A 22,101-nucleotide genomic window follows, 5' to 3' on the forward strand; every position below is an offset into this window, starting at 1 on the left:
ACATATTGTTCTGCTACCTTTCTTATTCACTCGAGTAGAAAAATGCTGGTATGAAACAAGGAATTCTTTTTTAAATACTGTTAATCTGATTTCAGCTTTGTTAAGATAAGCCTCTTCCCAAGGATCGGGGTTGTGTGGAGGCTTAGTTTCAAAACTCTCATGATCTGCTTTGGTAAATAAAACAGAGATCGTAACACTGTTTTCTGACAGAAAAAAATTATTTGATTAGTTGCAGATTTGAGGGTGTTCAAGACGGTGGTGTAACAACCACTCTTTTTGTTTTGGGTCAAGTTCATGTCATTTAATTGGCATATGAAAAGAATTAAGAAAGGATTAAAGGAATTTTTAGCTTTGAGTTCAAATTTCAGCGATCTAAGGGGAGAAAATCATAGAGATGTTACAATTATTCAGTCTGAATTGAAGTCTGAATCACAAAACATGAAGTGGTATGATGTCATAAATGTGCATTTGATCGAAATGTACTGAATGTTTACAAACAAAACAATGTGGCACAAACATAGAATTAAATAGACAATCTTTATTTTGGGACAAGTCGAGCATATACGTGGACACATTTGATATCGAGGAACAGCACATGGGTTGATTTTTGAGAATATGAAGTTATAGATTTTTAAGCCATTCCAAGTTGTGACCCTGTGGGTCACGCGGATGGGCGGGGACATCAGGCATGTTTCCGTCATCTCGCACAGGGACTGCATTAGGAGAGCAATGAAAAGAAGAATTAATAATTGATTAAACAGGGAGGTTGAAGTAATGAGCTTCCGATGACACAGAAACTGCTGGGAAAATAAAAACAACAGCGTTTACCTGGGTAGGTGAATGGCGTTGCTGCATTGATCATTCCTGTGTACTTTGTGAGGGGGCTGATGAGTGGAAGAGCCACACCTGAGGAAGCCAATGTTTAGTTAGCTTTACATATAATTATTATTATTCTGTCTGCATATTCATGGTCACAGGGGAATAAAAAGAGACAACTTCCTCCCATCCTAAAGCACACTTCTTTCAGTTTTAGAAATCAATTTATTGGCTTATACAATTGCAGAAGTTCCCTGCAGAGCCTAGACATTGTCTGATCCTGAGAAATAAAAAGTTACTGAAAGGCAGCATCTGGTCACGATGGCCCCTCACCTCAACACCACAGGAGTCTGAAGATGAATGGACACGCCAAGACATTTGACACTGGAGGTGCGTTTGGTCTTCAGATTAACTATTGTGTTGCATAACAGCAGTGAACATAACATACTGTATATTCTCAGGTAGATTTGACCTCATGCAGAGGCTTTGGACTAAATTTAGGGTCAGGTAGCTGGTAAATAATTTATCCTGGAATGTGAATTCTTTCAAATGGAGAAATGTTAAATAGTGATTTTTTTAAAAAGACTCTAGGTCGCTTATTTTACCCAGACTAAAGTTAGTGAACACAGCTGAGGTTTACCAGTGTTATGTGTACGTAATGTATATGTTGTGCTCTCCTGCTATCACTGACATAATGTGTGAGGCTGGTTACTGACCTAGCAGTCCGATGCCACAGGACACCAGGATAACAGGCTCTTTGTTCCACGCATTCTTCAGGAACGCTCCGATTCCTGCAGACAAAACACAAAAAATCCTCCATCAGACAGCCAACCTACGACTAGCTGACGTTAGCCTCCGTTAGCAACACAGCCAAGGTCATGTTTTTTCTCTTTATCTCGGGTGGATATCACTGTGCTGAAACAACTCTGAGGTCTAGCCGGCGCAATGTTGAACGCTCACATCATTTATTTATGCAACCTGGAGGTCTTGGTAAAGCTAATTTCACCCGGCAGATGTACAGAAAGAGAGAAACGTTCACATACCCGCCATGTTGTCTTCTGTAGTTACCGCGCGGGGGATCCTGGGAAATGTAGTAACTGCAAACCGACGTGTAATTTCTGCGTCCGTCGCATAAAAACAGTAGTTGAGCGACTGATGTGAGTGAGGAGTTGTCCCAGCGGCGCTTTGTACGTGATTTCAGCACAGGCAGGTCGTGTACAGGTTGGTTTTAACGATATTTTAATGTTCGCCTGACGCTCGAAGCTAACTTGACTGTGTAAAACGGAAACTGGAGAGTTTGTAGTGGAGCTGCAAACCGGCGGGAGCAGACACGGGTGTTACTGGACTTATCATCTATAAATGTAAGTACTGGGTTCAGCTATAATACGTCGTTGGTGATAGCAGAGCTTTATCTGACCATTATTATCTGTATTACTATAATAAAACGTCGCTATTTATGTGCATATCGTCACCGTCATTGTCAAATATGAATCTACGCACACTGTAAGTACAGTTTATAAACATGTATACGTTTCTAAACCACATAACCACATAACCACCACATCACCACCTGTATTCTGCATATAAAGTAATCCATTACATGTGTCAACAAACCATTCAGACTCCTTGTATGTGATTCTGATTCTGACGTCTAAAAGCGTCACAAGTTAACACGGTGAAAACAGCATCTTCCATTTTTCTAAACTATGTGAATAAGAGACAAAAGGCTAACAATGACAAGCGGTATTCATCTGCTTTTTTAGATGCATAACAGACAGGTTGAATCTATCTATCTATCTATCTATCTATCTATCTATCTATCTATCTATTTATCTATCTATTTATCTATCTATCTGCAACACAAAACAACATGACAAATGAACAAACAAGAAGATACACATTGCACATTGTATTGTGAATTTATACGTGTACATTACGTATGTGCATGAATTAATCTATTTCAGATGTTATATGTATATGTATATATGTATGTATAAACCAGAATCTTCTCTCTTCCAGATGATGGAGGATTTCTCTGGTTTGGCTCTGCCTCCTCTGTTTGGAGGACACATCCTGGAGGCTGAGCTGGAGCCTGGTGGTGTGGAGCTGGGGCCAGGAGAGGTAACGTTCATGATCACAGTTGTGGTGATAGGAATGGTGATGCCAGTAAAATCGGCATGTCCTCCGTTTGCCACAAAGTCATTTGAAGAATTGTGTACATCTGCCTTTGCACTAATGGTACCAGTACACCAGTATTAACACCAACTCTTAACTCTCTAAGAAAGAGGTGACAATCACACTTTTGGTCCAGCAATCCACTTAAATACACCATCAGTGTGATCTTTCTGCCAAAATTTTATCAAAATCTGTATTTGTAGATAATGACAAACTCATTGATGTACTTAAATGGTTGGAGAAAGGATCTGCTAGAGTTGACTGGTATTGTATGCATTAATAATATGGAGGGGTACGCCAGATCAAAGTAGGTACTTAAAGACACCATTAACACACAGCAAAGATATCTGTAACAGTTTTTTTTATAGTTCCAGTAATATTGCCATGAAATTAGATTTTAGATTTTAAATTAAGCAAATAGTTTCCACTGTTCCATTTGAAACAGACGACCAAAAACACCCAGACAGCCAAACACAAAACAGAAATGGCCGTTGTTTTCTCCAGGTGGAGCTGGGCCCGGGAGGAAATGAGCTGCTGGAGAGCACAGCACAAGAGGATGAAGAGAGAAGAGCGCTCGATAAGAGGAAATATCTGGCTCTGAGCAGGAGATGTAAAGAAATTGAACAGGTGTGTGCAAGCTTGCACCTGCATACGTATATGTGTGTTATCTTGCATACACTTCCTGTCTGTGTGTCTTGTGAAATATGAATATGGGTTATGTTTGAATTTAGTTTCTTGTGTTTTCATTTAGAGGTTATTTTCTTCCAGAGCAGTTGATATTATTGTTGTACTGCGAAGGTAGGTACAGAACAGACAGGGAGGCATATATGGTGTTTTTTTAGATAAAGGCTATGCATTTTCCTGTAACATGTGTAGAAACCTTTTTCCTAACATGTCAATTCAGCATTAAAATATTAGACTAACCAACTGTATCTGTAGTCAGTTCCTTCTCACCCTGTAATATGTCTTTTTCAGGTGAATCAGAAGATTCTTGGTCGCCTTCACCAAGTACAAAGAATAACAAGGCGACTGAAGAAAGAGAGGCGGTACCGTATCTCCATTTTCTTGATTTTTCTGACACGTTTCCACTTGATAGCCCATCTAAAGAATATGTTTTATCTTGCAGATTTCTCATGAAGACTTTAGATGCTCATGGAGATGACTACAGAAATGCCCAGCTCACTATACTTCTAGAGGTGAGAATTAGACAGACAGGTTAGGATAGACAGCATGCTATCAGTTTTGTTTTTTATTTTTCTTTCTGAAATAGCCAGAAAACCAGCACATTTTTTTTTCATGCCACAATATTAGTAGTAGGATGGTGGAAAATATGTTGCCCTCTGTTGACTGGAAGATCAAGAATCTGAGCACAATATGAACAAAATAATTGAGGTTTTAATCTAGATATTGACACAGGACCAGTTCAACAAAATTATTGAAAATGCAGGACTCACTTTAGTTTTTATTGTATTCAAGTGCAGCCTTGTCTGCTTATTTGTGTGATGTATCATAATAAATACATGTACTAATAAAGCTTCTTTGATGACTTTTACATTTAACATTGTCTTCTTTCAGGAGGAGTCTGGAGCCCATTTAGATCCTGCTGCGGGGGTGGAGGATGAGCAGCTCAATGGTGTGTCTGGTCCCACTTCGTCTGCAGCTTTGCATCACACTGCCGGACCGAAGAAGAGGAGACACCGAATTCCTCGACAAGAAAAAGATAAAGACCAACAGGTAGATGAAGAACTCTGCCGGAGTGCTGCTGTCCTTTCAAAAATATAAATGTCTTGCTCTCCATGTCGTGCGTGAAGTTGAAAATGCAGATGGGTCCCCTTGATGTCAGCAGTCAGAGTTATGACAGTGTGGAGGAACTGATTTCCTGTTCACTTGTGTTTCTTTTTGCAGACTGAACCAGACATTTCAGTGCTGACAGAGACACATTTTGGAGAAATGCCCAGCCCAACCTCACTGTCTCACTGATCCCTGCACTACCCTGGATTTGATGATGATGGTGATGATGATGATGATGTAGCACGCAGCGTCTTTTACCATTCAGTTGATCTCTTAGCCAGGTTTTGCACTGTCTGTAGTTTTACTTGAACATTGAGAACAGATTGAATTAATGCAAGGTGTAATGTAATGCAATCTTAATAACCTGGTACACATATACATTTGTTTTGTAGAGATTCATATTTTGCACTCAGAGTTTATGACAGCGCAATATTGTGGCAAACTGTATTGATGATGATTAATGATTTCATGATTTTATATCAGCCAGCAGACTTATGATTAGTATTGAGGAATTGCAGACTGCTATTTATGATGGGTTTTTTTATTCTAAATTTAAAAACTTGCGTTTTCACTCATGTTTTCACATCTGCCTCAACGATTTAAACTGAACGAACTGATGCAAACTCAGTTGGATGTGTGTGTTTTCTTTTGTTATTAAACCACAGTTGAAATTGTGACAGGCAGAAATAAAAAATTAAGTGTGTTGTCACCTAGTTCCTTTTATTTGAGAAAAACATCATCAACAACAACAACAACAAACATCCCACTTCAAAGTTATTAATCATGTCAGTCTACCACAGAGGATGGAGTTACTTCAGTTGTCTTGGAGATCATTTTGAAACTTCTTAGAATAAGTGATTGTGGAAATCTATATTTATTTAAATTAAAAATCTGTAAAATTGCCGACCTCAAGAGACAAAGATGAAGTGAGATGAAATGTTCCAGTAGAGAAATAATGGGGATGCGCTTGAGGTTTTGTCTGTCCAGCGGATGTCTCTCAGTGACAGGCGTGAGTTCTGTCCAATCAAATATCGTGGATTCGATTTAGGGCGGGGCCCAAACGTGGAGGTGGGATTTTAGCTACCGTCCATCTTCAGCTACATTACAGTGAGCGAGCTTGTCGAAAAGAAAACACAATTTGGAAGTAAAGAAGACTTTCTGGAATTAGTATTGGCTGTATTTGAAAAAAGACAAACGAAAGCCCATACCCTAGGTAAATGTCGTAAACAAGTATAAATCTAGATGCTCGGGTTGACCCAGTTTCCCTTTTTCCTAAATTTGGCTAGCAGGCTAGCTAAGCTGCTAGCTAGCATTTTATGCATTAGCTAGACAGAATGTTAGCTATATTAGCTTGCAGGTTAACGATAAGAACGGATTCTGATATATTGTGCCTTTCACAACGCTAAACCACCATATGAAAGCTAAACTGGACCCCAAAATAATGATGCATGAATGTGACATATAACCATCTATATGCTCCGTGGTACTTGTTGTGAAGCGGGCCAGTTAGTAACCGAGCGAGGTGGACGAGCTAAGAGACAGGCTAGTATCAACGTTAGCTCAGTAACGTTAGCAGGCTAGGTGGCTAATTTTAGCTGACAACCATGTCAGTCATATTGGTGATAGCATGATCGGCTACTATAGACAAACTGGTGCACAGAATTTAATGTTGGAAGTGCCTTCAAATTGTGAGTAGATAACGTTATTTGTGAAGCTAACGTTCACTGGCCAGCTAGTTGGAGTAACGTCAGTTCCACTCTCAGGAAACCGATGGCTCTGTTGGACGAATTTGTGTATTGTCTGACCGATGTATTGATACACGTTTGGTTTTCTGTGCATAGCTAACTTTGTGGCAGACGGAATGTGGACATTGTCGTAGTCAGAGCCATGGCTGACAAGAGAAAACTTCAAGGTAAGGTTGTTGATGAAGCTACTGTGGCACAGGATCCATCACACTGACGTGCCTGGCATCTTGCACATAGACGCAGAACTTTGGTGGATATATGCAGTGATTTTGGTTTATATCTTTCATGTCCACAGGGGAAATCGATAGATGTTTGAAAAAAGTAGCAGAAGGTGTAGAACAGTTTGAAGACATTTGGCAAAAGGTGAGAGATTTTGCAATCCTGCACTTGTCTCATTAGTTTATCACAAAACTGATGCATCCAAAAATGTCTAAATTATCTTTCTGTATTGTAGCTCCACAATGCAGCCAATGCAAACCAGAAGGAAAAATACGAGGCTGACCTCAAGAAAGAGATTAAAAAACTACAGGTAAGACAAGTTAAGGAACACATTGTCCTGTGTATTCACTCTTAATTAACAGTGTCTTTTTGAAAATGATAATGTGATTTATAATTGACGCCATCTGTCTTCCCAGCGATTGAGAGATCAGATAAAAACATGGGTGGCCTCAAACGAGATCAAAGACAAAAGGCAGCTAGTCGAGAACCGCAAACTTATAGAGACGGTATGTTTCTCCCTCACTTGCTAATTTAGGTTAATTTTGCCTCTGTAATGTATCCTGAGCTCATCAAAACAGTCAAAAATCACTTGCAATCTTTCTTTCCTCAGCAAATGGAGCGGTTCAAAGTTGTAGAACGGGAAACAAAAACAAAAGCCTACTCCAAAGAAGGCTTGGGGCTCGCTCAGAAAGTGGATCCAGCTCAGAGGGAAAAGGAGGAAACGGGACAGTGGCTAACAGTAATACATCCTCTATTATCAATACCTGTTGTACATCTTGGTTGCCTGAATGTTTCTTGATGAGCGTTTCCACCTTGTGCTGTAGAGGGAACAGTCTGATTTAAAAAAAAAAAAAAAAAACAGTTTTAGGAAGAATTTGTAATCAAATCCATTAACATCCTTTTCCCCCTCTTTGCTTGCAGAACACGATAGACACTCTAAATATGCAGGTGGACCAGTTTGAAAGTGAGGTGGAATCTCTTTCAGTTCAGACGAGAAAAAAGAAAGGCGACAAAGAGGCAAGTCCCTTCTCATTTTTGGGCGGACGTTAATTTTTTACACAGCCAAGTTTGCCGTAAACCTCATGCTTGTCCCTCCCTTTCATGTAGAAACAGGATCGCATTGAAGAGCTCAAGCGGTTGATTGAAAGGCATAGATTCCACATTCGCATGTTGGAGACCATTTTACGAATGCTGGACAACGACTCGATAGCAGTTGATTCGATACAGAAGATCAAAGATGATGTAGAATACTACATCGACTCCTCCCAAGACCCAGACTTTGAGGAGAATGAGTTCCTGTACGATGACTTGGACCTGGAAGACATCCGTGAGTTGTGCAGTGTTGGGAAGATGTTTGGATTCATTTAGGTGGCAGCCATCCTGGGCTTTAATAACAAAATCACTTGTCTCTGTTCTTTGTTGCTCTTGCAGCTGCAGCATTAGTTGCAACTTCTCCGTCAGGTCAGGGCAACGTGGAAGATGAGATGTATCTCCATTCCAGCAGCACTCCCACTTCCACCACCTCCTCTTCACCCATCCCTCCATCCCCGGCCACTTGCACTGCTGTAAGTTCTTGTCTCAGTTTAATGAAATCTCAGGTCAGAGTGTAAATTTGATGTTTCTGACATAATTTTGCACATTCTCCTCTCTTAATTTTGCATTGAGTTTACTCTTCTACAAGACCCTTTGTGTTATAATCCGCTGAATCAACATTTCAAAAGTGGATTGTCATATCAAGGTATCTCCTCCTATAGGAGAACTCAGAGGACGATAAGAAAAGAGGACGATCGACAGACAGTGAAGTTAGTCAGGTGAGAGGCTCTCATCTGTGCTGTGCTAGTAGCTGAACAGTTTAGTACAGCACTCTTCATCCTTGGTCCTGGAGAATCACGGTGGCTGGGTTTAAGGAACATGCTTTCTCTGTGGGACCATGGTTGGAGATTTCTGATTTAGTTTGTACACTCTCCCTCAGGACAGTTTTGTCTGAAATATCTTTTTTCTGGTGCTTTTTGATTTTCAGTCACCTGTGAAGAACGGCACGCCATCCTTGCTATCTTCCTTCTCTTCCTCCACCACCTCTGGGTCCTCCTCGTCCTCCTCACTTGTTTCCATGGCGAGTGTAGTCGGAGGTATTTCTGCGGTCCCCACAAGCAGCAGTCTTATAGGGAGCTTCAGCAGCGCTGTGCAGCAACATCAGCATCAACCTGCGCAACAGCAACAACCACCAAACCAACCGCAGCAGCAACAGCAGCAGCCACCTCAGACAAAACCTTCGGTCCCCTCAAACAACACGCCAAGCCCGCCCAGCAACCCTCTTCTCCCAGCATCAACTGCCCCCTCTCTACCCACGCCCACCACACCTATTTCATCTGTTCCCATCTCTCAGTCTCAGCCCACATCTGGGCCCACCCCAACATCCAGTTTGGCACTCAGCCTGGGGCTGGGATTAAGCAAAGTTGGCATGACGGGGACCAGCAGCACCAACCAAATGGCTGGTTTAGGCCTGGGCGGCCACCCAACTCCTTTAAACACAATGGCAGGGCTCATTTCGGGCTCCACACCTGCCCCCTACGCTCAGGCAGCAGCATCAGGAGGCTTAGGTCTGAGCAGCACCACCCAGTCCAGCATTTCTGTGGAGAGCAGCACTTCCATCCCCACCTCTGGCTCCAGTGGAGTCACCACCAACGGGGCGGGGACAGGGCTCGGTCTGCTAGGTTCCAGCCCGGCCCACAGCTCCTTGAGTGGGAGTATTCTTGGTCTGGTTCCCGGGCAAAACGTAGCCCCCGGTGCCTCTCAGGTGCCCCCGAGTTCTGTCAGCACTACCCCCGGAGTAGTTGGCATGATGGGAGGCAATGGAGGGAACGTCGGTGTGGTTGGAGGAGTAGGGGTGAATGCTGCTCCTGCTAGACCACCCAGTGGACTGAAGCAAAATGGAAGCACAAGTATGTTAACTTGTCATGCTTGGCCATGTGTGACTCTTTATTTGTTTAAGTCAACATTGTGTTCTCTTTGTAGCGTTTGTTTTTTACCTTTAACTCATTTGCCCGCAGGTTACAGTGCTGTAGTGGCAGAGAGCTCCACAGAATCAGCTCTAAGCACACCGAGCCAGTCACAAAGCAGCCAACCCTCGTCTCTCAGCTCTTCAACCAGTCAGCCGTGAGTTATCTGTCGTTGATTGCTTGATCTGCAAACTCTGCACACTTGTTCTCATTCTTTATGTGGTATTCTTTAACTCTTCTCTCTCTCTCTCTCTCTCTCTCTCTCTCTTTTTCTCTCTCCCTCTCTCTCTCTCTCTCTGGACAGGATGGACAATGGTCCCAGTTTAATCAGCTCCATCACGCTGCCTCCCAGCTCTCCGTCCCCCTCATTCTCAGACAGCACACCTGGAGGAGGGAGTCTCCTCAACGGGCCTCACTCCTACACACAGGCTTCTGAGAGCCTCAAGGTGAGGCTACAAGCAGAGTTTTGACAGAGGGGCATGTTGACTGTAGTTGAGGGTCTAATTGAGTCGTCAGAATTTGCTACTTTGGGAATACTCATAGTGGATACTATTGACCAGAAATCTGGGGAAATAACAAAAAAAAGGAATTATTTGATCAGACTGTATTTATCATGTCATGTGGCGATAAAAACAAATAATTGAAAACCATTCAAATAGAAACAAGAAAAGAAATAGACATGATAGACGTGCTGGCATTGGTAGTTTCTTTAAGTATTTTTGTTTGGTACATGACTGAAGAACGTCGATGTGCTCTGCTGGAAAAATAGCACATTAAAAATATCTCAGGCTGCCCATGAGGCTCTACTGTGCGCCACATGTATACCAAAACCAGAAGCCCAGTGTTTTAAAATATGTCAGCTGTGCCAGAAAACTGAATTCTGTCTCTTTTGAATACAGTGCTCAGTACATACAGGTCATGTTGAATAAATGTTGCTGGCTGCATGTATTTAATTTTAGGCAGGAGGAAGAGGGTTGTTGTTTTCTCAGTGTAGCATGTGTAATAGTAGTCGTTTTCATAATTCATTTTCTGCACTGCTATTTTCTTCCTAATGGGCCATTCTTTAATGACCATAACATGATAATGAGGTTCTCCTCACTACCTCAGCTTAATACTACTGAGTCAGCCACCCTGTTCTCATGTTGTCTCCGTCTTCTCTCCACCTCAGGCTCCTGAGCCTCTCAGTTCTCTCAAGGCGATGGCTGAGAGAGCAGCGCTGGGATCAGGCCTGGACGGAGAGATTCCCAACCTGCACCTGACAGACCGAGGTCGGAATGGTCAGACATTTTTTCTACACTAACTTGAACTGAAGAATAAGCAGCTCATAATTTTACACTGTCACCTGCTGTCACTTGTATGTGACTATGCAGTGAAAGGCATGTGTTATAACAATGGTTATAAGTGATGTTTTTTATTTGTAAGAGCTTATTTAATAGATGATGTTGACAAGGGGTCGACCAATGTGTTTTTTTCAGGCACTGATTATGAATAATCCAGGAGAGTGATAATTGCAACCAGTATACATTTACAGGAAAAATAAAATCTTTCAAATTTGAGAATAACCAGTGATGAAACGTAACCAACTACTATTAAGTACTGTACAATGGTGTGTTACTTTGTCTCTATATTTCCATTTTCTGCTTTTCTTTCAGTACACTGCTTTTATTTTACTTTAGTCACTAGTTACTTTGCAAAATCAGATAATTGATCTACCCCGAATAATGGTAATGTTACAAGCTACTCATAGTAAGTAACTAGGGTTAAAAGTAAAAAATATGAAGATGATTATCCAACTGACAGAAAACAGATTCTAAGTTTCTAATGATCAATGAGATGTCAGTTATTAAGTAAACAAACTAAACATCAGATAATAACTGCCTTATAAATACAACTGCTGCTCCTCTTAGTTTCATAAAATTGTTTGTGTGTGATTAGTCGGACTAACTATTACTATTACTCACTTTAACTATCACTATTTAATCCCCTTTCCTTTTGCTAACTTGTAACCATTGTTGTTCTTCTCTGACTTTTCTTGCAGTGATTGATTAAGCAATCAATCAAAATATCAAATGTGAAGTCTATAATTCAAATAATTGTTAGTTGCAGCTATACGCTGAGACAAAGTGTGTAACAAATACTACTTTACAATACAAAAATTCTAAATACAACTTTGAAGAGTAAATTTTCAAGCACTTTCAAGGTGCCTACAACAAGGATACCAAGACTCTGGAAGCCTCTATCAACACATCTGAAATTGTTCCTATTAACTTTGATTGGATGTTTTGATTGTGACTATTTAATCTTTGCTAATTACAACACAAGGGGACAACAAATATGATGACAGGATTTTTCAGTTAGGGTTGGTATTCGTAAGTGTGTTAGCCACCTGGTAAAATATTATGCTTATACGTTAAAATTAAGCATTTGACAAACACTAGTTGTACAAACACTGTAGCACTATTCTTGTCACCAACTCAACCCTTTTGTCTTTTTTTGTTTTGTTTCTCTGTAGATATCTTCTCGGGTTCATCTGCAGCGCCTGGCACACCCGCCGCCCCTCAGCCGTCCGTGTCGGAGGTCAGCATCCCGCCCTCGCTCGGGGTCTGTCCACTTGGCCCCACCCCTCTCCCCAAAGACCAGCTCTACCAGCAGGCCATGCAGGAGTCCGCGTGGACACACATGCCACACCCCTCTGACTCTGAGAGGATCAGGTTAGGACGCCACGTCTTTTTATAGCCCAGTGATGATGCATCCTCTATGTTTTATCTATGAATCGAGAAATGGAAAGACACATTGCCGGGCTTTACATCTGCATTACAGTAATAATACTTTTTTTTTTTTTAAATTATGCTCATAATTTGAATTAAAATGCTAAATATTTTTAATTGTATTTTCGCTGTGTATCTTCATGTCTCTGGGACAAAAGAAAGCATATTACATAATCTGCACATCTGTTATAACCTTATTCAAGGACAAGTCTGGTAATATATGTTATATTATTATTCCCCCCCAAAAAATAATAATATAAATAAATAAAATAAAAAGACCACCAATTAATTGATCCTACTGATAAGTGATACATTTCAACTCAAGTTTAATACATCTACATCTACTGAGCTCCACTGTTGTCTTCTTTGAGTAATATTTCCTAAAATCCAGCATCCATCTGATTTGAGATTATTTATATTTTTATGCTTATAAATCATATTTAGGTGACTAATTTGTAAAGTCTTCAGTTAGATATAATATGTTTGGGCTGAGAGCCAAAGACAAAACTTCCATTTTGACGGACAGACTGTCCTGGGATTTGTAGACAATAACAAAAAATTTGAATATTGCCAACCTACCATTCTGGTATTTTTAAATCTGGACTAACATCAGTTCCAGGTTTTGATGTGTAAATAATTCATGCTTACCAAAGCCTTTGGAATTGGTCCTGCAGATCACCTCAGCAGCTGCACCACTGACACACTGAGGTTGTTACTCTGTCTGTCAGATAACATTTTGGATAATATTTCTACCATTTTTTTTGTATTATTAATAAGATCCTTTTTGTGACCAGAAAGTCTTGCTCTCAAATCTCAAAAGGCGCATTGTTGCAGATGTTGTCTCAACTAGATTTCAAAAAACTAATTCTTGTAGGCAGTGCCTCGAGGTAAGCTCCTCTGTCCAACTCTGGCTGAAGGTTTCTGCTGTCGTCTTGCTGCATCAGTTCTCTTCTTCATAAGTTTCCAGAGCGAGACTCCTCCTTAGGAGGTTATGTTGTCAGACATTTAGATTTACAACCTCACCCTGTCAGTGGCAAAAACATGCACTTTTAGTGGATGTAACTTTGACCGTAAACACCCAAACACTAACTTTGGTCATAATTTTAACTTGACGTGGATGCATTTATAGATCTTGTTGTTGTCGGTGGTGGATAGCTTGTTTGCTTTGTGATTGAACTCTTGATTATTTATCCATCCTTTTGCTATGGCTTTCTTATTGTTTGTCCTTCTGTCCCAAAGGCAATACCTGATGAGGAACCCATGTCCCACCTTGCCCTTCCATCATCAGATACCGCCGCACCACTCTGACTCCATAGAGTTCTACCAGAGACTGTCCACAGAAACACTCTTTTTCATCTTCTACTACCTGGAGGTAAAACCATGCACACCCACCCACCCACTCCATGTTTAAACCTCACTGTCCATCTCCCTGGGATGTTTGAGAGTCTTTCTTGTAAGTTTAATGGTGTATCTGTCCTGCCTCTCTCAGGGCACCAAGGCCCAGTATCTGTCTGCCAAGGCTCTGAAGAAGCAGTCATGGAGGTTTCACACCAAGTACATGATGTGGTTCCAGAGGCACGAGGAGCCCAAGACTATCACTGACGAGTTTGAACAGGTGCAGACTCTGAGTTCACATTTCCTGTGTAGAGGCTGCTGTGGGGTTAGTATGTGTTTGAGCTTTTGAATGATTGTTCTTTCTCTCTGCCATTCCTCCAGGGCACTTACATTTACTTTGACTATGAGAAATGGGGCCAGAGGAAGAAGGAGGGGTTCACCTTCGAGTACAGGTACCTCGAAGACAGAGACCTGCAGTGACGGACAGAGGGACACGCAAGGACAGAGAGAGAGACAAAACGTGCTGCTGTTGACATTCCGAGACTGAACTTCAAAACTGTGGATAGAGATTGTGATGTGTAGTAGAAACCCTCTCCTAAAATGGAGACTGGTGTCTGTATAGGCTGCATCTCGGCGTGAAGCTCTTGCTCCTCATGCAGCACTCTGCTTTTGACAAAAACGCCCCATGGGCCCGATCAAATGTGCCGCGCTGCACGAGCTGGGAGGGCTCTCATTAGAGATCTGCGTTTGTGCCTGTCTGTGTGCACACTCAGTATGTGGCATTAGGAAAGCCTACCCCATGCATGTTTCTCATGTTTTGTTTTCTTTTTCCGTTTCAACAAGATTCTCTGTACCACCTACCCAACATGAGCCTGGAACGCCTTTGACTTGACACAAAACAAACCTTGGATTTGATTGTTGAGTAAACTGCCCTTCTTGTATTTACTGTAATTTTGGTGGTTTAGACTGGGGAGGTACAGTGGACATTTAGTCATGGTGTGTAGGACTGGCTTCTTTTAAGACCCTACGATGCCTGTTGAATATGGTCACTTTTAGAGATAGTGAGCGTTTATCAATAGTTTTATTGATATTGTCTTGGTCGATTTAAAACGCTGATTGAGAGTGACCGCAGGGCCTCTCCCTGTGACAGGGAAAGAGTCCTTATTGGACATGGATTAAATTGCTATGCAATTGAACTTGTCTCTGACTCCCTCTCTTTACAAATAAAATGTTTTTAAGTTAACCTGTCAAAGAAAATGCATTGTTATGGCGCATTCATGTTTGTGACAATTTAATAAACTTGTAAAATAAATCTTAAAAATAGGGTTCGAGACATTAATCTATTAGATATTTTGATTTGTACACCGTTGAGGAATTCTCATCATCCTCGATGCAAAAGGCCACGCTAAGCGTAGTGAATGTACCTGTACCCAAATCACCTCTTAATTACTCTCAAAATACACAGATCGTATTAGATAATGAATCTGAGTTTGGTTTGAGTCAACTTCCCACCCATAGTTTCAAGTTTTATTCTCTTCTGTTGATGTTACTTCATCCTAAAATCCACTGTGTTCAATTTACCACCTGATATTTGGAGTGAAGACCCTATACAGTGAATGTGCACTGATAAACTGTTTACATGTAGAGCGAAAACACAAATCCTAAAGATCTGGTGGTAGATTTAATTTGTGGATCCAGTAAGAAATGTCTCATCTGCCGTGGTTGTTCATGTGCTATCCTGAAGAACAATAAGATCCAATCTGGTTCTGAATCCGGAGCGGGACAGATCCCACCTTTTCTTGGTCGTTTGAATGGGGAGAGTATTAAACTGAATCAGATTTTTCCATTTAAGCAACCATGAAAACACGATCTGTACTGCAATTACAATTTTCTGTTGTGTGTGATTAGTTTTCAGGCTTTATTTGGGAGGGAGGGAGGGGGGAGGAAGTGAAAATAAAAGGAAAATACAGCAAAGTTGTGAGATTTGCCTTTTATAGATTCTATTTTTTGGGCTTTTGAGGTTTTCAGAAAGGGAAGGTCAGCTAAGAAATTGATAAAATGTGAATTTCCAGACGTATTTACAATTTTTTCTCATCACAGTTCTGCATGGGAGATGTCATAAAAACGGGGTAATAACAGGATTGTAAAATTTCAATAAATACTTTTAAGAAATTACAAGTCAGTGTGTTGTGTAAAGTCCTGTCATTTCTACATATTTTCCGCTAATTTCATGGTTTTGAACGACCAGCGATTGCAGAGAATCACGTACAACTTCAAGCTAATGTTTTAACACTTGATGCATGCATTTACTGTGGACATCTGTTAAATAGCTGAAACAAACTTATTTCACAGCAACTCAACATTTGTTCCCTCTTGATGGAAGACAGGACGCGTCATGAAATCTTCACATATTTTATTAAAATGGAGAAATCAAAGTCAAAACAAAATACACGACAGCATGATGTCGGACGAATTTAAAAATATACTATTGGTGCAGTGTTGAGTGCAGCTGTCCCTGTGCGGGATGGTGTGTGTGTGTCTGTGTGTGTGTTCACATCTTGGATTCCTTCTTGACTTTGAGGAACTCCGCCATGTTAGAGAAGTATTTCTGGTTGGCCTCAGCCACCTTTTTCTCTGCTGCCTGTGGGTTCACGATCTCCAACCCCTGCAGATGAGAGAAGAACCATTAATTAAAAATCAATATTTATATAGCAACTTTCAAACCAATCAAACTGCAATTCAAAGTGCTTTGAACGTTACTGAATTAAATGTGGAATATTAAGTAAACAAAAATGGATTTAGAGACTAATTAACCTCACTTGCAATTAAATGTGTAAAATGATAAAAGAAAAATACGAGCAAAAGAAAAAACAAATATCAAAGTTTACTACTACTACCACCACCACCACCACCCATTTATGATCTTAAAAAACAAATTAAAAATTAGTATAAACATTAACACTATAACGTTATAAGACCCAACATTAAGCTAGAATGAATATATAGATTTTTAAGTTTATGTTTAAAAGTATCAATATAAAAAGGGGACTTCTTTTTACCTGTAGAGGAGTGAAGGCTACACTGGAGCTGGTTCCTGAGGAGCGGTCTCTGACTGTGGACTTTCCTCCGTATGTCATGCTCTGCTTCTGCAACGTCCTCTGTTGTGGACAACATAATATTACAGACTTAAGCTCAAGAATTTGAAAAATAAAAAAGTTTCCAAATGCTGGAGTGAAAAAGAGTGATGAATAAGTTTACCTGGAGGGATTTGGAGATTCTGGCCTTGGTGGCCTCGTTGACCTGAGCCTGCCTGACTCGCCCGCTGCCGCTCTTCCCCAGCTGACCCAGACTGAAGCCCAGATCCTCCTGGTAGGCATCGTCTTCAATCTGCAACACCACATCAGAAATTCAGCTTCAAGTCTCACTGCTTGCGCCTCTCTAAGCAGAAATGCACTAATGGCATACAATATAGAATTGTGTGCCAACTAAGATCCAATCTCACTTGAATGTTACATTGAGCTCTAACACTGCAGTGTATGAGGACTTCTCATATGGTGAAGATGAAAACACTACCCCTCATCTTGCTGCAGTGGCTTTGCTGTAAAAAACCGCTGAGGTTAAATTACGATTCTGCCTCGAGGCTGAAATATTAGAGCAGACTTCTGTCTCTCAGGTCTTGGTGCGGTATCTGTTTTGTTGTTGTTAATGGATGAAATCAGAAGATGCTTTCAGCCATCATCCTCTCAGGAGTTGCAACAGCCAACCAGAGGAACTGAGGTGAACAACACAAGGCTCATGCAAAGAGTTTGAATCTGTGTGCATTTATATTTAGATGCTCTGGAAGGGAAGAGCATCCAATGTGATGTTCGTGTATACTGGGTCTTTATGTAAAGCACAGTTGTTGCATATGAGATGTGACAGATCCAAACAAATGATGTAGGTCACAGGTAAACAGGTTTCATGCTGATCATATTATTGCCTGGGTTCACCAGCAGTAAACACTGTTAACAAGAGATGACAGCGATAAGAGACAAAACAGAAAACATCTCCTGACCTCTGCGAATGTCATCCTGTTGGCATGTTTCCTGATCTCAGTCAGCCCGAGACGCTCCTTCATCTTTCGATACCTTCAGATAAAAAGGTAGAAAAAGCAGCATTGGTTATACTGTATATATTTGGAGTTGATGGTGGTATTCTAAACTTGGCTATGCATGTTATGTAAGCTTCTTGTTATGCGCCAACGTGCATCGTTCTCTCTCCTCCTTACTCTAAAATCTGTGGCCTGTTCAGCAGGACCAATGCATGTGCTGAGCTAACAGATTCCCAACCTTCTTCCTCCTCTCTTCTTTCTCTGTCCATCCAGCGGGGCTGGCAGCGGTTTGACCTGCTTCACCGGTGGAGGCTCCTGCCATTTATCAAACTTCCTCTCAATTTCTTCTTTTAGATCGTAACCAACCTGCAAAAAGTTCATGCAAGGAGTCAAATTAATTATTTAAATGTTTTGCAATGTTAATGTTTAAACGCTTTCAAGACTTAATCTTATGCTGGTATTGTTGGAGAGGTGTAATTTCAACCATATGGAAATTGTTCAGGCTTTAGTGTTTCATATTAAAGACATCTGCTCAATTCTGTTCCACCGCATACAAGGTCCAGTAAACATTGTAGAATTTAATTTTTTATTCTTTTTACAAGTCTTAATAAACTGAGCATTAATGTGTATTTGGATGGTCACCTTGCCGTCTGAACTCTCATGGAAACTGTCCACTCGGCTGGCCAGAGTGCACTTTGCAGCGACCAGACGAGCAGCCTTTCTCCTGAGGTCCTGAAGACAAGAGTGAAAAACAGATATTAGCTACAAGGCCCCTGTGTTGGGTTTCAATGCACAAAAAAACTGCAATGTGTGTTTATTGTTAATATATCTACTGACAGGTGGTAGTGACTGCACAACATCACAGTGATAGATGTAGCCTGTGTGGGGTAGCAGGGACGTCATGCTGAAGCCAGACAGGGTTCTTCTTTGAGCTCCCAGCAGCATCAGGTTACAGGCGGGCATCTTTGAGAGGTTTGTGAGGCCACCAGCGATACCTGCAAACCAGAAAGAGAATATTAAACAAAATTTATTGGGGTTAGACATGAAGGACAATCTACATTTGAAAACTCACTGTACTAAGAAGAAAACAAATTTTACAATGGGGTGTATTTGCATCTCTAACCCATGATCTTGGCTGCTGTCGACGCTCCAACGATGATGGACAGGTTTGGGGCGATGAAGGACATTCTGGATTCAACATATTCATATATCCTGTGTTTAGACTGGTTCAGCTCCAGAGCCATGTCACAAGCCTCCTCCAGCTGCTTCAGTTCATCATCACTTAGCTGTGACCTAAAACCATGAAAATACACCAAGTCAACGTGTTGAGAAGTATATAAATGACGACCATCACCCTCAGCAGTGACAGTGTGGTTGCTGTGTGCTGGATGGGAGCGATAGAAAATAAACGTTACAACAAAAAAAAACCCCCAAAAACAATAAACCGCAGAAGTCGGTCGACTCACCCTTGTGTGGTCGAGGCTGTGACGCTGACGACCATAATTGTGGCGTTGGTGAGGATTTGCTGCAAGGTTTCATTGTTCTTGCACTTCTCCAGATTGTTTCCCAATTCCTATGGAGGAAAGACAAACTGAGAATTTGATGCTCAAACCACGAGCCAGAACATAACAGGACATGGTACTGATGTACATTTCCGAGGGCGTGGACATAGTGTGCTTTCATATCTTAATTTTAATCATAATATTTAACCTTTACAGCATCGTTGATAACAAAAACTTAAATTGCTTCCCTATGACATACAGTCTAGTTAGAATCTGGAGCCACAGATATTTTAACTTTTGTGTATATAACTCAAAGTTTGTCATTTATTATTGACCTACTATGGTGTGAGTGCCACACTGTCATTTCAAAACCCATTTTTTTGTGTGTTTAAAAAGGTAGATAAACATTTCAACTCATCTCACCTTGACTGTGCGGATGTAATCAAGAGAATCTGGCACCAGAGACTCGAGCTCTGGGAACCTCTTGGAGTACTTGTCCCGTGTAAACTTGTGAATGATATCTGAAACCCAGGCAGAAAAAACACAACAAAAGTCTGTTATAGAGAGCAGAAACCCTTAACATTGAGCTCCCCCCAAAAAACCACGAACAGCCAACTCACTGAGCTCATTGTCAATCTCTACTGTGAGGTTGTTGGCTGCTACGATCAGTCTGTATTCTGGGTCCGCCTCAACAGGACCTGAGACTAAAAGTAAACAAACAAAACAAACAAACAAACAAACAAACAAACAAAATCAGAGCAAGGTTATTTAGATTCTTGGTTGAATTCCAATTGGGATAAAATGCTACGAGTATCTTCTTAAATCATACAGCACGTTGTCACACATACTTTAATGGAACACATGCACATGTTCATCACACTCACCCTCAGAGTTCTTGCGCTGCTTTCCAGAATATGCGGAAATTTTGTCCATAATCTCTGAAAACTGAAGATAAGTGAAGGTTTTAACCAGGACAGACACATTACTCTAATAAACATCTACATGCATGACACACTCATATTATAACTCACCTGTTTGCTATTGCGGAGCTTGGCAATGGATGCAACACTCTCAGCTTTACTGTAGTCCACCTCCATCTCCTCTGGGATGTCCTCCAGCCCTCCCTCTGGCCTTCCCTGTGTTGCCTCTCCATCACTCTCCCCCTCCTCTCCCTCTGGATACAGCCCGTCCTCCCCTTCATCTCCAGCCTCCTCCAGGTCAGCCAGGAGCTCGTCCGCCAGGGACATCTAAAAGCAACAGCACATAGTTTCAGGATGTTAGAGGCAACTAGCCTGATAAGTTAAGAGACAAGGATTGGTTTCCATTAGGGGTCTGAACTGTGTACGGCAGCATGTGCTCTGTAGGTCAGGCTTAATCTAATATTATATTTACAACAAGACTGTTTTCTCTGACCAAATGCTGCCTTTTTGGTCTTACAAGAATAATATATTTCCTACCATCAGCTGAGTGAAATAAAGAGTGATTGTCCTATTCACATTACTGTTCTGCTGTGAGAAACCATGAGCAGCCACCCATCACTTAAATAACATTGAGGGTGGCACTTTGTGTTGAAAAGTGGTCGAGACATCAGTGCTCCAATGAAAAAACTATTCTAAAGGATCTTTGAAGCATTTGGTTTCAGGCAACGTAATGGGAGATTGTAAGAGGTCAGAGTAGATAATTATAGCTGGGGGGGAAATAATTTCATAATGGCAAATCATATTGGCTATATAGTGGTTCAATAATATTTCTGGATGCAAGGTTTTATTTTTTTCGGCATATTTTTGTGTAAACGTACGTACATTTTTGTTGAAAAACAAACAAACATATAATTTGCAACTTAATATGATGAAGAAACAGTTTTGATGTGAAAACATATGTCCTGTGTTGCAGAGATATCTACTGAATGCTAACCAGTTACACATGCTTGTTTCGGGCCTGCGTTTCGGGTTTTCGTAATTTCTGCCTTTTTCTTGTGAAATACTAGTTACTGTACTACTTCAGCTCACCAAATCACTTCAATGAATTAATCTGATAAGCGATAACCTGTGAAAGTACAAGTTGCTTTACTTTAATGGGATTACAAGCCAAATATACATAAAGTCACTGTTTCACTGGGAGCTGATCACAACTGCAAATAATTGTCTGATTTAGTGTAATATGCGATTTGTGTTATTTGTGAAAACTGTTCATAAGACATTTTAGGACACAAACACCACTCAAGTAACAAGCAAACCCCAACAAATAAAGCGAAGAACGAGTTATGGCCCCAGACTCTTACAAAATATATGAAAAAAATATGTTTCGGAATATGTTCGAAAACGAGCCCAACAGTGTTTGTATCGTTAATGTGGCGTATGGTCTAGGCTAGCTAACGTTAGCTAGCATTAGCAAACGTTGTTCTGACGCTGCCGGTCAGGTTACTTAATGCGTTTTAAGTAAAACAAACTCACCTCTGTGTCTAACCTCCGGTCGACTGCAGAAACAAAAACAAATACGTTATTTGGAGGCTCTAACTCCTTCTGCGTTGAGTTAAAACGAGTCGATAGATGCTGTTTTCCTCGTCAATCTGCAGTCAACTGTTGTGTCGTTTGTCGCAGATTAAATACGCCACAACCTCCGCAAGGCTTTCTGGGAAATGGTGTAAACCCCCTGTACAAT

The 22,101-nt window shown here is 41.0% G+C and overlaps 4 protein-coding genes across 6 annotated transcripts; 2 read left to right on the top strand and 2 right to left on the bottom strand.

Moving 5' to 3' along the window:
- Positions 1-518: 518 nt before the first annotated feature.
- ndufa3 (NADH:ubiquinone oxidoreductase subunit A3) lies at positions 519-2,007 on the bottom strand (the record flags this gene model as incomplete). The annotated part of the gene is made up of 4 exons (XM_037073575.1): positions 519-713; positions 829-906; positions 1,533-1,607; positions 1,860-2,007. Coding segments are annotated over 4 exons (393 nt in total), but the record flags the coding sequence as incomplete, so codon positions are not given.
- Positions 1,965-5,491, top strand: tfpt (TCF3 (E2A) fusion partner). Its single transcript, XM_037074127.1, has 7 exons — positions 1,965-2,177; positions 2,836-2,937; positions 3,496-3,618; positions 3,967-4,037; positions 4,118-4,187; positions 4,567-4,725; positions 4,897-5,491. Exons 2-7 carry the CDS (start codon positions 2,836-2,838, stop codon positions 4,969-4,971), a joined length of 600 nt encoding a protein of 199 aa, XP_036930022.1. The 5' UTR covers positions 1,965-2,177; the 3' UTR covers positions 4,972-5,491.
- Positions 5,492-5,841: 350 nt separating this feature from the next.
- Positions 5,842-15,044, top strand: cnot3a (CCR4-NOT transcription complex, subunit 3a). Of its 3 annotated transcripts, none has more exons than XM_037074124.1 (18): positions 5,842-5,995; positions 6,624-6,694; positions 6,823-6,890; positions 6,982-7,056; positions 7,163-7,252; positions 7,357-7,485; positions 7,668-7,763; positions 7,854-8,073; positions 8,178-8,311; positions 8,501-8,557; positions 8,767-9,688; positions 9,797-9,902; positions 10,050-10,191; positions 10,914-11,022; positions 12,258-12,456; positions 13,753-13,885; positions 14,003-14,128; positions 14,230-15,044. In XM_037074124.1, exons 2-18 carry the CDS (start codon positions 6,670-6,672, stop codon positions 14,326-14,328), a joined length of 2,730 nt encoding a protein of 909 aa, XP_036930019.1. In that variant the 5' UTR covers positions 5,842-5,995; positions 6,624-6,669; the 3' UTR covers positions 14,329-15,044. The 3 variants fall into 3 exon arrangements, with proteins under 3 accessions (XP_036930019.1, XP_036930021.1, XP_036930020.1); XM_037074126.1 differs by having other exon boundaries at positions 10,914-11,013; XM_037074125.1 differs by having other exon boundaries at positions 7,860-8,073.
- A 1,208-nt stretch (positions 15,045-16,252) lies between these two features.
- prpf31 (PRP31 pre-mRNA processing factor 31 homolog (yeast)) lies at positions 16,253-22,052 on the bottom strand. Its single transcript, XM_037075237.1, has 14 exons — positions 21,894-22,052; positions 20,472-20,687; positions 20,325-20,385; positions 20,061-20,144; positions 19,864-19,961; positions 19,405-19,511; positions 19,062-19,231; positions 18,776-18,933; positions 18,581-18,670; positions 18,177-18,304; positions 17,903-17,975; positions 17,107-17,235; positions 16,908-17,006; positions 16,253-16,513 (listed from the first exon to the last, which is right to left on the bottom strand). The coding sequence occupies exons 2-14, from the start codon at positions 20,685-20,687 to the stop codon at positions 16,400-16,402; spliced, it is 1,527 nt and encodes a 508-aa protein (XP_036931132.1). The 5' UTR covers positions 21,894-22,052; the 3' UTR covers positions 16,253-16,399.
- Between the last annotated feature and the right edge of the window lie 49 nt (positions 22,053-22,101).

This window comes from Acanthopagrus latus, chromosome 17 (genome assembly GCF_904848185.1).
Source record: "Acanthopagrus latus isolate v.2019 chromosome 17, fAcaLat1.1, whole genome shotgun sequence".
Classification (NCBI taxonomy): domain Eukaryota; kingdom Metazoa; phylum Chordata; class Actinopteri; order Spariformes; family Sparidae; genus Acanthopagrus; species Acanthopagrus latus.